Source organism: Myotis myotis, unplaced genomic scaffold (assembly GCF_014108235.1).
Source record: "Myotis myotis isolate mMyoMyo1 unplaced genomic scaffold, mMyoMyo1.p scaffold_m19_p_11, whole genome shotgun sequence".
In the NCBI taxonomy this organism is placed as follows: Eukaryota; Metazoa; Chordata; class Mammalia; order Chiroptera; family Vespertilionidae; genus Myotis; species Myotis myotis.
Genome location: NW_023416315.1, coordinates 7018207 through 7033367, shown reverse-complemented (window position 1 = coordinate 7033367; position 15161 = coordinate 7018207). Strand labels below are relative to the sequence as shown.

Sequence of the window (15161 nt, the reverse complement as noted above, 5' to 3'; positions counted from 1 at the left end):
TCAAATGTCCTACATCTGGGACAAAGGCGAATGGTGTAGTCTTGCATCTGGACTCAGCATATACTTAGCAAAGCCAGAGCAGATGCACAAACCAGTGTGAGGCGCTGGACGCAAGCCCGAAGGAAGTCTGCGTGGAAAGCACCAGCACATGGAACCCTCCGTGTTCAAAGCAGAGCACCGGCCCGGCCCGGGCTGCCGCCTTTTGCAGGCTCCGTGCTCCCACCAGCCTGCAGGGCTGTCCGTTGCTCCAGGCTCAGAACGCTCTCAAGCTCGCTCTTTGTGGCCCCAAGACCTGATCGCTTGAAAATCTTAGTGTTGGGTGTTCCTATCTGAAATCCGTAATAAAAGTGGGCCCAGCAGGTGTGGCTCAGTGGTTGAGCGTCCACCTATAAACCAGGAGGTCAAGGTTCCATTCCAGGTTGGGGCACATACATGGGTTACGAGCTCGATCCCCAGTGTGGGGGGCACAGGAGGCAGCCGATCAATGAGTCTCTGTCATCATTGATGTTTCTATCTCTCCCTCTCCCTTCCTCTCTGAAATCAAGAAAAATACATTTTTTTAAAAAGTGGGATGTTTTTGAGGGGCTCTCCTTGTCTGTGTTTTGTTTGGAACTCATCCTTCAGGGGCCTCCGGAGACTCGCCACTCCCTCTGACACACTCGTGTGAGCAGACGGGAGCTGGGACCGGAGGCCCCATCATCTCTGGAGGGAGCAGGACAGCGTGTTTGTCATGTTCCCAACATTGCCAGGTCTCAGTGTCACCATGCCACGCACCGTCCCACGTCGGTCTTATGTATGCGTGTCGCGGGAGGGAAATTCGTTTTCTAACTTGTTAAGAGCTTGAATAAACCTATTCTCTCTCTCTTTGGAAGGTTTGGCCCCAGCCTTGTCCTGAGGTTTGTTTCCCATCAGTTGGAGCCTCAAATATAAAAGAGTTTCCACAGTGGCTGGGTGTTACCTGTCATGTGAATGATCAGATGGAGAGACGTTAAATTATGAGATGGCCTGGACAATAAGCAGGCTGCAGAAGCCACTTCAATGGAGTGTTAGTGAGCCGCCCAGTCCCCTTGACGGGAGTAAAAAAAAAAAAAAGTAAATAAAATGTCAGCCAAGCTCCTCAAGGCAGATGAGGGAATTACCCAACTCCCTCGACCTCTTCACTGAAGTCTCAGGCAAATGTTTGCTGGAAGTTTAGAGACGAAGCAGTTTACGCTCCACTGGATGAAATTCATTGGAGAGAGAACAGCAACCCCCACAGTGAGCCTGTCGTGTTTGCTGTACAGCAGGTCTGTTCTTCACGAGGAATGTTCTCCTGCGTGTTGGTACTCAGAGTTGGGCGATCGATGCAGCAACACGTTGTATTCAGTTGGCATCTGGTTTTAACTTACGCTAAAAAGAATAGTTGCTAGCATTTATTGGCCATTTTTGTAGGCCTGGCTTATTCTTATGTAGATGGTCTCCCAGATGAGACTGTTTCTCTGTAAGTGAGGGAGACCCGCATGCTGCTCATAAGGGACCAGAGAATCCGGCAACTGACTGAGCAGGAGTGTCCTGGGAGGTGGTTAGAGGATCATTTTACCACGGGGATGCTTTTTACAGATAAAACTGGCAGATGGGGGTTATTCATTTGTCTCTTCTAGAAATAGCTGAAGGGGGTATAACAGTCCTTCCAGTTCAAACATTTATGGGGAGACAGATTCTGCCAGGATGCTAAGATAATTGGGGACTTTTTTACAAGCTGAGGGTTTCCATGAAAATCACTGCAACCCGCGGTTCAGTAACTTAGAGGTTAGAGGTTTCACCCCCTCTGCGCTGGGAACACCCCCTCTGTGCTGTGGACCATGTGGCTCAGAACAGAACCTTGGGGAAAAGGGAAGATGGTCTTCGACGCTGGCCAGTAGCCATTCGTTCCAGGTCGCGTTGTATAGCCGGTCACTGGCCGCGGCCTGCAGAGGATGTGTGCCTACCCTCTACTGGAAGGTGTGTGTGAGGGACCGCTTCTTCAGTTCTGCACTGACATTTGGGGCCAAGCTATTTGGTACTCATTTCGGGGGAAAGACTGGAGAGCACATTAGTTTCAAAAATCAGTAGTTTTCTGATAGATTTAGATGATCATAAGGTAAGCTCTTGCTGGCAGAATGGAAGGTCCCTGTATGTCCCAAGTCTTCAATTTATTTCTGTAAACATCACGGCCCTGGTACATCAAGCCCGTTTCATAAAAAGCCACTTTACTCAGTCTTGCCTTCTGTAAAAACAGGCTTATTTTATGGCCTGTCTAGTTGTAGCTCTGCTTGACAAATAGACATTAAATAAAGAACGAATTGTTGCAACTTCCTCAGGGGCTTTGTGAGATCTCCTTCCCTCTCAGCCCCCGGGAGTAACAAACAGGGCCCCGTGGTAAATGGCTGGTGGTGTTTTCGTGGAAGTTAGAAAGGATCACCTACAAGGAGGGTGTATCTTGTTTTTTGTTTTTTTGTTTTGTTGTTTTTTTTTTGGCTGGGGAAGCCTTTACTGGTTCTAGAATGATGATAGTCACTACCATTTATATGATGTTCTACACTTTCCCATATCATTGAGGTGATCTCATTCTACCCTTACTACATTTTTTTTAAAAAATGAAAACCATATATACTGTTTCAGTTTGAATTTAAGCACACACACATACACAACCTGATTTCCAGAAATATTCCCTATCAGTTTCTTAATAGGTTAATATACTCTTATATCTCTTGTCTTATTTTCTCTTTTTTGTTATCTCTGGGCACTTTTCCTTCCAGTTATTTTACACATATTCTGATGGCCGGGGCCTCGCAGAGGGCCTTTGAGGCACATTGCCATCTTTGTTCTCTTTCTTTTCTTTTTTGTGAGATTTGATGTAAAATTGTGACTTCTCTTTGTTTCCTTGGTTTTCCGACCCATCCCCAACCTCCTTTTCCCTCCCCCAGTATTGACCAAAGTCTCTGAGTCAAGCATGGCAGGGTCAGAGGTCAAAGAAGGCCTCTCAGACACTTGAGCAGTGTTGGTGGAAACAGTAGGAGTTCAGGCCGAGATGGAGAAAGGCATCCCTGTCCCAAAGGCACAGAGGTACGGGGTGGTGGGAGGAATTCCTGGAACCCATGCAGACCAGTGATGGTGGTGCCCAGGAGGGGAGGCTGGGAAGAGGCCGGGGTGGAGGCCAGACCAGGAGCGAGTGTGAACGTCAGCCTACCCTGTAAAGCTTAGTGGGGCCACTGCAGGCCTTTAAGTAGAAGAGCGATATGGCCCCTGTCCTCTGGTTCCTATATTTTTTAATTAGCCTGATGATTACAAGGTCACGTGGACATGGCACCTTGGTCCCTTTAGGTTCTCTTTCTCCTCACCTGGCATGCTGCTCATTTCAGTTTCTTTCAGCCGGTAGACATCTATCTGGGACACGTTGACGGCTTCGGCAGCTGATCGGGCACATTATACACTCACTTAAGGAGAATGTGGGGATTTGGTTATCAAGATTTTTTAATATGTTTCTTATTGATTTGTATACAGAGAGGAAGGGAGAGGGATAAAGAGATAGAAACATCAATGAGAGAGAAACAACATTGATTGGCTGCCTCCTGCATGCCGCCTACTGGGGCTTGAGCCTGCAACCAGGACATATGCCCTGATGGGGAATCAAGCCAGGAACCTTCTGGTTCCTAGGTTGATGCTCAACCACTGAGCCACACTGGCCGGGCCAAGGTGTTTTAAAAACTTAAACGTAGTCAGCATCGTTCCCCATCCTGTGTTGCCTTGTTGAATAGTCCTGACGTGATCGCCGAGGTGCTGTGTGTCCTGCTGGTGGGAGCTCCGCACCTCATGGCTCCTGCCCTGTTCTCACAGCTTCATTGCACACAGACACCTTCCCATTCCCCCTGCGTGTGTACAGTCTTGGTTTGCAAAGGGCAGCTCAGGAGGCACCGGAGGGAGGAAAGGAGACAAGAGAAAGTGTTGGGAGCTTCTTGTTCCATCTTCAAAGGAAGCAGAGCGCGGGCTCGTCCAGGTTGTTTTCCAATTGGAAGAGAGTCCTAGAACCAGAGTTTGGATGAAACCTGGCTTTTTCTTGCCAAAAAAAGAGTATAAGATGGAAATGGAGGTCAATGTGAATAAGTCAGGGTGATGGTAAACTCTGAGGACAGTTTGCCTCCTCTGGAATTAGAGATTTATGCTAGCAAAGAGTTAGGGAGGAATCTGAAATGTTTATGGCACTGGAGTGTAAGAAACACTGTCTGGTTGTTTATCTAATCTTTCATTGGGCTTGCTTTTAAAAACACGTTTCGATTTGAAGTAGCCTGGGAAAGATGAACTGTTCCAAGCCATAACTCTGATGCCCAGTGGAAAGAAGATGGATCCTTTTTCATTCGTTTTGAGAAATTTCCAAGCAGACAGAGGTCTTTGTGCCTTCCTTTGCAGTTCCCTCATCCACACATAACTTTTATCAAGAACTAGAATTACAAGGCTCTGTTACTTCTTTCTAACTTTAGGTCCTACAGAAATTACTACTGGGATCCTGTTTCTTTTCTGGGCTGAACATTTGTTGTTGTGCCTATGCGTTCTCATGGATGCTCCATGCATTATCACCACTAAGATTCATTTCTTACAGGTGTGTATCAGCTACAGCGGGGAACTTTCCACGAACCTTGGTTCACAGGGCAGCCAGACGTGCTGGGGGTGGGAGTAAGAGGCCCTGCACTACATGCTGCTGTAATTACTTTCCAACCTCCCCACGGAAAGCAGATAATATTGTGTGAAAAATAGAAAGGATTTTGGTTTCCATTGCCTCCTCCTAATCTCTTAGCCTAAATTCATTCAAGCAATGGTTGTGTGTCATGCACCTTTCTAGGCTTGGGGTACGGCAGCAAACACAAGAGACAAAGATCCTTACCAATTTGGAGCTCTTACAGGTATGCTAGCAGGGAGACAGTAAAGAATAGCATGATGAATAGCTAAACTACACAGTATGATAGAAAATGTTAAGTGTTGGTGTTCACAGGTGATAAATACTGTGGAAAAAGAAAAGGACTGTTGGAAAAGGGACAGTTACAAGACTATAATTTTAAATTGGTTGTATAGAAGGCAACTTTTGAACAAAAACTTGAAGAAGGTGAGGGATTTATTTGTGCCAAGGTCAGAGATAAGTGTCCCAGGTGGAGAGAATGGGCCTGGCACGTGCCAGGGACTGCGAGAGGCCAGCGAGGCAGAGCGGAGGAGCCGAGGACAGAGGATCGGACTTCACTTTCTCTCTGTGTGAAATGGGGAGGACCATTGTGGACAGAGGAGTGATAGGCTCTTACCTTTTGAAAGGATCCCTGGATGCTGTATTGAGAACAGTCTGTAGGGGGTGGGTGATCAAAGGGAGAAATGGAAAGTCAGTTTGACGGTTACCCAGGGAGGAATTTAGCAATAATTCAGGTAAGAGATGATGGCGGGTTGTACCAAAGTGGTAGCAGTGGTGAGTGTGGTGAGGAGTGTCTGACTCTGGTTATATTTTAAAGGTAGAGATGGTAGACTTTTCGAACACAGTCGCCTTGATGTGTCAGACGAAGAAGGGAATCCAGAGCGACCCCAAGAGCTTTGGGTCAAACCAGTGGCAGGATGGCGTTGAGACGGGAAAGGCTGTGGGTGGGACAGCTGGTGGGGAGGTCAGGAGTGCAGGTGGGACAGGCTGAGTTTGGAATGCTGTCAGAATTCCAAGAGGAGATACTGAGTAAGCATGTAGTTGGGCGTAGGAGTCTGAAGTTCAGTTCAGGAGAGAAAGATGGACTGGAGTGGTAGAATTAGGAGTTATCAGCATGGCAATGATATTTAAGCCCGGAAGCTGGCTCAGTTCTCCAGGGAAGCGAGTTCAGAAAAGAGGTGAGAGAAAAAAAGAAGAAGAAAAGAGGTGAGGATTAAGACTTGAGTGGTGGATAGCGGTTTGGGAGAACACGAGGAACCAGCGAAGGATGCTGGGAAGGAGCGTGCGAGCGGGTGGAGGAATCAGGAGACTGTGATTCCCGGAAGTCAGGGAAGATTGAGTCTCCAGGAAGGTGGAACGTCAGCCTTGCCAAATGCTGCTAATGGGTCAGGTGAGGTGAGGGCTGCGAAGAGCCAGCAGATGTGGAGGCCGTGGGTGACCCTGACAGAAGCAACTTCCCTCGAGTGGTGGAGGCGAAGGCTAGACTGGAGGACATAGGAGAGAAAGGAAAGGAAAGAATTGGAAACAGCAAATACAGACAACTCTTTGGAGAAATTTTGCTGCCACCTGGAGCAAGGAAATGAAGGAAGATGCAAGGAAGTGGGGTCAAGAGATAGTAAATGATTCCTGTTTATCACTTATATCGACCACAATCTTTGTTCATTCTTTACCGAGCTGCTATTTCCTACCGGGCACAGTGTTTTGCCAGGCCAGGCAACCAATGAATGTGTTCCTTGACTAACACGTGATTCATTTGCCTGGAGGTCAGACAGCTAAAGTGTTTGTTCTCCGTGTTCTCAACAGTCACCATTCTCCTTTTCTCCAGCTTCGGGGAAGGAATTCTAACAAAACCAGGCTAAGATGGCGATGGTCATAGTAGACATTCTTATTATTCTTACACTTGTACATCACTTACTGTGAGGCTATTCTAAATGCTTTACATAAATTAACCCATTTAGTCTTTATAATTGCCCGATGAACTAGGTACAATTATTATCCACACTCTACAAACAAGTAAATTGAGGCAGAGAAAGATTAAGTGATTAGCTTAACAAAACGACTAGTAATGGTGGGGCTGGGATTAAATTCTGACAGCAGCTCCCCTGCCCACTCTCAAAGCCACTGGAGAGCTTTCAGAGCAAGGTGCTCACTAGAGAGATTTCACTGCACGTCATACACGAATCTGCCAGGGCCGATGAGCTGAGTTCTCTGAGGAACAAGACAATGCATGGGCTGGCTGGGAAGTTCCCCAGGCTCACTGGCCTGCACTTCAGTCCTGTGATGATGTGGTGGAACACTCATCAAAGATACCTTTTCTAAGGACTGTATTTCCTCAAGTTCCATGAACTCCTTTTCATATCAACAAGTATATATTAAGCACCTACTCTTTGTATAAGAGAAAAAAAATTTAACTGCTTCCCTTTATGTGTTTATTTTGCTGTGGGAAGCTTATTTGTTTATCGCCAGGCTGTAGAACCATCTGGAAACTAAAATAGAAAGGACTGCATATGTGACCATAATACTTTACTGTTTTTAAGGGATCCTTAAAATTTCTGTATCATTAGAGATGAGGTCTGAGCTAAATGACTCTTTGTTGAGCATTAATTCTTAGAGCACTGGCCAACTGTTGCCACCGAATCCCTCACTAATAATCCCTTCCTTTTCCAGAAGGACTTGCCAACACCCATAAAGTACTCGCGGGGAGAATTAAAGTCATATAAAAATAATTGGCGCTTGCTTCCTTCAGGCATACATTTAATGTGTTGCTCTGTTCCCCCGCTCCGCGGCTGCCTCCTATGTTTAGTAACACTAGGTCAGCAGACTTCCTCTCAAAGGTTCATCCGCTGGCCATTTCCGTTTCCCATGAGAAAGCAAACCCACCACTGCTTCACCCTTTTATCCTAATGCTCCGTCCACTTATGTCATGTTGCCCTGTGGGTTTGCGCCTCTCAGTAGTAATGGCGCTGCTGGTAAATAGAAAGCAACAAATGGGATTTTGTGTCTGATCATCCTGTCGTCATTTGAGCCTTTTAACAATTCCTGTTGGAATCTCAGAAGGGTGTTATCTGCGATAGCAGGCCATCGAAGATTTTATCTATAAACGAATGTGTGCGCTCTTTGGGGGAATTCTTTTAACGCCCCGTTGACAGTTTTGGTTTTGGCGACTGGGCCACCTGGAGACATCCCACCGCTGGTCTGCTTACCCCGTCCGGAGCGTCTACCCAAATGTGTGTATAGGGTGCCAAGTATAAATCATGCTGTCCTCAGTGTGATTGGCCAGCTGTAATTGCTTACGAATGTTGGGGGTTAGTGCTGAAAATAACAGCTGACGTTTATGGGGGGCTACTCTGGGCCCGGCTCTGTGTTACCTGTATTGCTAGCATTAGCTAATTTCACCTTCACCTCTCATAAGGTCAATGCTACATTTTCCTGCAGTTTAGAGGAAAGGAAACCAAGGCCCGGGCGTCTGTGATACTCGCCTTGCCCGCCCCCTTTCGCGATGTCCCATGGTCAGTGGGCGAGTCTCTCATCTTGAGTCTCTTTTCTGCCAAATGGGACATTGTTTAATGTGCTATTTTCAAAATGTATCACATGCTCTCACTCATATGCAGAATCTAAAGAACAAAATACACTGCTGAACAAAGTAGATCCAGAGACATAGAAACATGGAACAGACTGTCGAAAGATACCATTAGAGAATAGAAGAGTTGCTTTAAACCGAGTCCTGGGTGTTTATTGAGGTTTCTCATCACACGTGAGACAAGATGCTAAAGTGAGCGCTTTCCAGGCCGCCGGTTCTCTCCCCTCAACCTGGTCAGAACCAGTCCCCCAGCTGGGTTCCTCACCACCACCTGGACTCTGGCGTTGCTGAAGACAACACCGTTTGGTTAAGACGATGGCTTTCAGTTAGGTTGTGGAAAGACATCCAAGTTGAAGACACGTCACTGGGATCCTTGAAGAATTAAGAGCCATTGATGCGAGGGGGAGGCCATGGCGAACATGGCTCTCTTACTGCGCTGTGTTTGCTGGAGAATTCTGCTCCTACTATTTCACTCTTCTAAAGAAATTATTATTGCAGAACCACTGGCTTCCTTTCTTTCTGAACTGTAGCTATGATGTTTTATTTGTACGTGTGTACTTTTGAGAGAGTTGGTCTCTGAAGAGGGAGTTAGGAAAGTATTGAAATGGAAATGTCTTCAAATTGTCTCTCTCCAGTTGTACATTGGATCTCCTTAGGATCGAGAAGCAAAGTGGAACTTAAAAACCAGCTTCTCTTTGTATCAGTCTAGAGAAGAGCTGGCTCAGAGGCGGTCGATCTTGCCTGTTGCTCCAGACACTGACCACCTGGCACGGAAAGCAAATATTAACTTTCCCCGCTTCGCCACTTCCCACCAGGGTGGGTGCTACCTTTGTGTTTCTGTACCTGGTTAACATGCGGGAACACTGTGATGGGCGACTTGAACAAAATAGTGAGTAGGTGGTGTGTTGTTGTTAAGTTCTACTTTCCTGTTTTTACTGGGTGTGTGTCTTTCCAAGTGCTCCAGGTTAAGAACTACGTGTTAGGAAAACAGATGTAATGCAAGTAATAGGATAGTTCTCATTTCCTTCAGTGAACTGGGCTCCGAGTTCCTGAGCGGTGGTCATTTTCCGGTACCTTCTCTCCTTATCAGACGCAGCCGCGCTGACCCAGCTCCTCCCCTGAGTTCATTGCATCGTCAGTGATCACGTTCTGTAGACCAGACGACAGTCCACCTACACGTGGCAGGGGGTCACAGTGCGCTAACGCTGCGCAGAGATCACTCCTGCCAACAATTAATGGGGGAATTCGCTTTATGAAGCCTGTTTACAGACTGACATCTGGAGGAATTCTTGCCCTGGATCCATTCCAACCTGTTGGATTTATGGACTGTGCTTGCTTTTTGGTAAATAGGACTCTTTTTCTACATGGTACATTCTGTTTACATAATTATCGATGGATGAAAGCAGCTACGTTTCTGTAGTTCTTAAACCTCTGAACCAAATGCACCTCAGTTCCAAGCGGTGGTCCAGTTAAAGAATACGCGGACACCTATCGTTACCCAACGTGCGGAAACATCTTAATGCCAGGAGCACCCTCTCTCTTAAACCCAGACTCTCCGGCTGGAGCCCTTCCACCCCAGGGGACTCAGTATTCAGCCTTTATGGGGAGTTTAAAACTTGTTGAGACACATGCTAGACCTCTTAAAATATATTAGACTCCCTTTTATTCACACACTTGGTCTCTGCTGTGAGGTGTGAAATGGAAATATTTTCAAACATAGGTACATGCGTAGTCTTGAACATGTTTTACGTTCTCGCCCTGTGTGGGGGGATCAAAGCTTATTATTAGGCAGTGGAATTGAACTCCCAAACTTTTCACAGGGCGTCACGTTGGTCACCATCACAGTGACCTTCACCCGCCCTTCTGTGGTTAAGCATTTAGTATCTCTCATTAGTGGACAAGCTACTCTCAGTGCAGTCAGCATGGCATCTGCAAATACCGGAAGAAGGGAAGTTGTAGACTGGAATGAAAAAGAATGTAGAAACACTGTATCGTGTGTTGGAACTGGGAACCTGAGACTAGGCAGAGGGCATTTTTCCTGCTTTGCTGAGTGTGGGGACTGTGAAGTTGCCCCAGGTGAAGGCTGGAATGCCTCCACATCACAGCCGAGTAAAGGGTAGGATGGAAGTGGAGATGAGGAAGATGTGGGCACGTGCCCTCAGGTTCCCTCTCGAGAGCAGCAGTGTGTCACGTGGTATCTACTTGATGTTCCCAACCTAACGCCGTGTTACGTTCTCAGGGCTTTATGTCCTTTGGTGAAGTCGATGCCTATTGTGTTTAATAACCATCTTGTCTGTGTGTTTTTCTGGAAAGCATCCGCTCAGTAAGCACCTTTGTAAACCCAATTTCACAGAAGTGTTGGCTCTCCAGAATGGCCCTTAAGGTTAGAAAACACACACACACACACACACACCCGTCAGTCATTAAAAACATTCCCACCAGCACAGCTTCCGCAGTTCTGGTGTGCTCCCAGGGAAATGTTAGGTCCAAGTACGAGGTGGGCTGGGCCTTTGATCTGAAGTCCAGTTGGAAGAAAAGGTCAGTGGAGGTTTACTCTCAAGGATTGAAGCCACTTCTCCTCTAGAGCTTTTTGCTTTTTATCTCTTCTGCGGCCCTTGTGCATGTCGTTGCCTGTGTTTTCTCCACATTTCTTCCTAGCTCCACCTCCTCATCCGCATGATGAGACATTTTTCAAACTGCTAACATATTTATATACTTTAATATTTTATCATCTACACCTTCAGTAAGTCACCCCAAATATTTCACAGAAAATAGAATGTGTTGATGAATCATTTTTCTCCTCCTTTTCTCTTCACCTTCCATCTTCCTCTCTCTTCTGCCCACTTCCCTTCCTGCCACTCTTCCATTCTGCCAAATGCTTGGCTTTTTAGTTTACATCTCCTTGACCTAGAAAAGAAGTGTATTTTATTTATTTTTAAAATATATTTTTATTTATTTCAGAGAGAGGAAGGGAGATGGACAGAGAGATAGAAGCATCAATGAGAGAAAATCATCAATCAGCTGCCTCCTGCACGCCCCACACTGGGGATCCAGCCTGCAATCTGGGCATGTGCCCTGACCAGGAAGTGAACCATGACCTCCTGGATCATAGGTCAACACTCAACCACTGAGCAACACTGGCTGGGCAAAAGTGTATTTTAAAAAACTAGAAAAATAAACAGAGTAGAGGAGAATTATCAGGAAAACTTTCATATATGTCTGTATGCCTGTGTGCATATGTGTGCACACTGAGAGAGAGAGAGAGAGAGAGAGAGAGAGAGAGAGAGAGAGAGAGAGAGAGAACTTTTTCAAATGAATATATTTACAGGGAATTTTTTAACTACTCATAGTCTCTCAGGGAAGCTCTTCATATTTACTAATAAGATAGTGAAATATTATTTTCAAAGCACCCATTCCCCACACTTCACATGAATTAGAAGCCTTTGAAATAAAATCTGAATGTTAACCTCAAAAAACACATTATCCATCAAGTATATCTTGATGAAAAGAAAAATGTCACTGGTGTATATTTTGAGGTTTCTGCTGTTTCTAATTCTTAGTGGCAGTTCAGGCCCATGAACTGAAGATTCTTTGGTTGGCAAGTCAGAGCAGGGTCTGCGGTCATTTGTGATTCTCAGTGTCTCCTGTTCCATTCCTCTTAAAATATGAAGAAAAATGAAGAAAAGACTTTTTCCTCCCTGAAGGAATGGAATATTCGTGCCCATGCACCTACTTGATTGCCAAGGCCACTGTGGCAAGAAAATAAGTCAGCAAAGTTCTAAGATATACCCAAAGAAGAGCTTGCCGCCCTGTGATTTTCTGTGTCGCTGAAAGGAAGTGCTAGTTAGTGCAAGCCAACCCTTGGAGATTTCTCTGGAAAAAGAGATGCTCCTGAGGAAGTGCCAATGGTTTGGGCACCGGAGATCCAGGAACGCGCTCTGGGGCCTCAGGGGCCTCAGCCACCCTCTCTGAGCCTCTGTTCTGCTCTCTTCTCAATGAAGGTGGTTAAACCAAGAGTGAAAGTTCTCTGATCCATAGAAATGGTGTGGAAAGTGCTTCTGTGCCAAGAAAATGAATAAAAGGCAGAGACGATCAAATGTACCATATGCCAAGCGCTGTGCTGGGTGTCCATGGTCTCTTGAGCCTCATGAAAGTGCTCAGTAAGACCCTCATTTTATAGATGAGGCAACGAGTAACCTGCCCTGGGTCCTCCAGCTGGATCAGCCCATCCACTGCTGGATCCACTGCTGGAACTTCACAGTCTAGCGCCTCACCTCGCTGTTGGCCTCCTTCCCCTGTAGTGGCCTCTCCAGCCAGGGCCCACTAGCTTCTACTTTTGATAGAGGAGAAGGAACACCTGGAGACACTCCTAAAATAGTGGAGACCCTAAGAATTTATGAAAAGAATCCTTTAAAATCTCCCCCCAGTCTAATCATGAGAAAAAACACCAGACAGGTTTCAGTGGACGGGCATTGTGCAATACACCTGCCCAATACTCAGACCGGGTCAGGCCATCAGAAACAAGGGAAGCCCGAGACTCGGTCGCAGCCAAGACGAGCCAACGGAGACCTGGCAGCAAAAGTCACGAGGTACCGAATCTGTGGGAGCTTCGTTTTCTTCTCCGTAAACGGAGAATAATAACACCTGTTTCGTGGTGTGGTTTGTAGGAGCTAAGTGAGATAACATGGGCAGAGTCTCTAGCATTTAGAAAGCACTTAATAATGATCGTTATTGTTACCGTGATCTATGGGCTTGGGAAAGAGATTAAAAATAAGCCTGTTAACACACCGATGGCTTTGTGAACCAACGTCACCCAATAAATTTGATGTAAAAAATACGCCTGGTTCTTTCGGATGGGCCCCTTGCCGAGTGCAGAGGTAGCAGGGCCGTTGCCCTGATGGGTGATTCTAACGCTGACACTCCTTTCATGCGTGTGGAAATGCTTTCCTTTTGAGTTTTCCTCGGCATCCATTTCTTTTTCAGAGACAATGCAGAGGAATGAATGGTAAGGTGTGTTTTCCTCAGACCTGGGGTCCTGCCACTTCCTCTCATGTGAATGCGGCTGACCCCCCATCTTTCTTCATAAATCTCCTTACCTGTAAAGCTCAACTTCAGTGTGAGGCTTTGGGCTCAGTATGTGAAAAACCTCAGTGGGAAAAAATCCCACTTCACTCACAAGAAGACTGGCTGTGGGAAAACCTGTGCTGTCTACGGCATGTTGTATGCATCCAGGAAATGATGGCAGATGGGTCACTCGAGTGGTAGCGTCGTCAGGAAATTCTCACGAGTTTCCCGTGCAGGACTTCGGTGGGGAGGATGAGGTGACCTACACCCAGTATGGTGCCAGCCCATCCTCCCGTCACTTGGAACTGACGTGGGATTGAAAGTTCCCACAATGCAGTGTGTGGCTTTGCTGCTGAACTAGGAGGTGTCTGCGTCTGTCCTGGAAAGTGCTGGGCGTCAGGGATAGAGTCAGATTCCAGAGACCAGCCCACGTCACCGGCAGCCTTCCTCTTCGCCCCAGGAAGGGCTCGTCCCCTGCGGCCAGTGGCCCCTGCTATCCTATGGCTTCTGACGCTCTGGTGTTGGAGGGAATGCCTGCTGAAGCGTGTTATCGTGTGATGTCCCAGATGCACTAGGTTTTGTCCTTTCTGACTTCGGAAAGGAAAGCTTAAAGGCAACACCATCGCTGCTGTTGCTAAGTGATCGGTCGTCAGTATAATATGTCTTTAGGGACAATAACTCATTCCCAGTATTTTCACCAAAGAGAGAAATGTAATAGGATTATTCTTTCTGGTCCATTCTTGAAGACGGTTGTCACATCATTTGTTATATGTTTGATTGGCACGTTTTTTCCAGCTGCGCTTGCCGCTGAAGGGGCAGATTTTGGGGGCCCAGCTCTGAGAGTATCGTTTGTGTTTTCCAACTAGGCGGCTGCGCTCCGATTCCAGAGTCAGACCTGGAGGAAAGGGCAACAGAACAAGACTCCACAGAGCTGTTCAGCAGCCACAAGCACCTCACGGCGGAGCCGCCCAGGCCTGGTAAGGGAAGGGGTGGCCTTCACAAGCCCCAGGTCAGGGCCAGCTGCTCGTTTTCTCCCTTCCTCCTCCCTCCCCTCCACTTCGGCGCAACTCGGTTTGATCATTTGTGTATTCCTTTCAATATTCAGACCAAGCATGTCACACTCGCGGCCGGCGGACCACATGTTTGACAGGCTTGATTCGGACCTTCTCCTCTCTGTCACTCTCTTTTTTCTAGAAGTTGCACCCCTGCAAGGAGCCTCGGAGTAGTTCACGTAGAGTTGTCCGGTTGAGGGGAAGATGGCTTGCCCCGGGCTGACGCTGTGTGGACCTCGTGCCAAGCGCAGGCGTAGGGCTGGCCCAGGTGCTTCCTCTAGCTCACCTGTCTGGACGTGGCACTGTGTAGAGATGGAGGCCAGGACTTTTATTTTGATGGGAAAGTCCACTGAAACTTGTCCTACCAGGAGGAGACGTTGCTGCTTGGCCATCCGTGGGTTTACAGCCACGGGAGACAGTGACACGGCATCTTTCCGGGACAGACTTTATAATGCAGAGACCTAGATCCGAAATAATTTGATAACCATTATTTTTCAGAATTCTTATATAGTACATGTATCACGTTTAATAAAACAGCTCATTGTCAAACAATATCTTGGAGTTGGTTTATAATCAGAGGCTTATCTGGTGACTCCTCTACATAATTTCTTCAGAGGAAAGAAATAAAAAGGAATCGAAAACTTGGCTACTCCACGGTAAGACCCAAACAGGATTGTTTTATGAATAAACCAAGAGCTTTCATAGGATTGACTCTCGTAGGCGAAAAGCAGAGGAAGGTAAGTTTCCTTCTGTTATATGTTAAGATGTGTTCAAG

General features: G+C 46.7%; 1 protein-coding gene across 6 annotated transcripts in view; it reads left to right on the top strand.

Annotated features, from left to right (window-relative positions):
• The window catches only part of BBS9 (Bardet-Biedl syndrome 9), a 323047-nt gene extending 308109 nt beyond the window's left edge, over positions 1 to 14938 (top strand). For 3 of the 6 annotated variants that reach the window (XM_036327354.1, XM_036327353.1, XM_036327356.1), the window contains 2 exons: positions 14201 to 14311; positions 14529 to 14938. In XM_036327354.1, coding sequence (XP_036183247.1) covers positions 14201 to 14311; positions 14529 to 14560 — 143 coding nt within the window. In that variant the 3' untranslated portion in view covers positions 14561 to 14938. Of the gene's footprint in view, positions 1 to 14200; positions 14312 to 14439 lie in introns of all 6 variants that reach the window. The other 3 variants (XM_036327352.1, XM_036327351.1, XM_036327357.1) reach the window with 2 other exon arrangements.
• Positions 14939 to 15161: the final 223 nt, after the last annotated feature.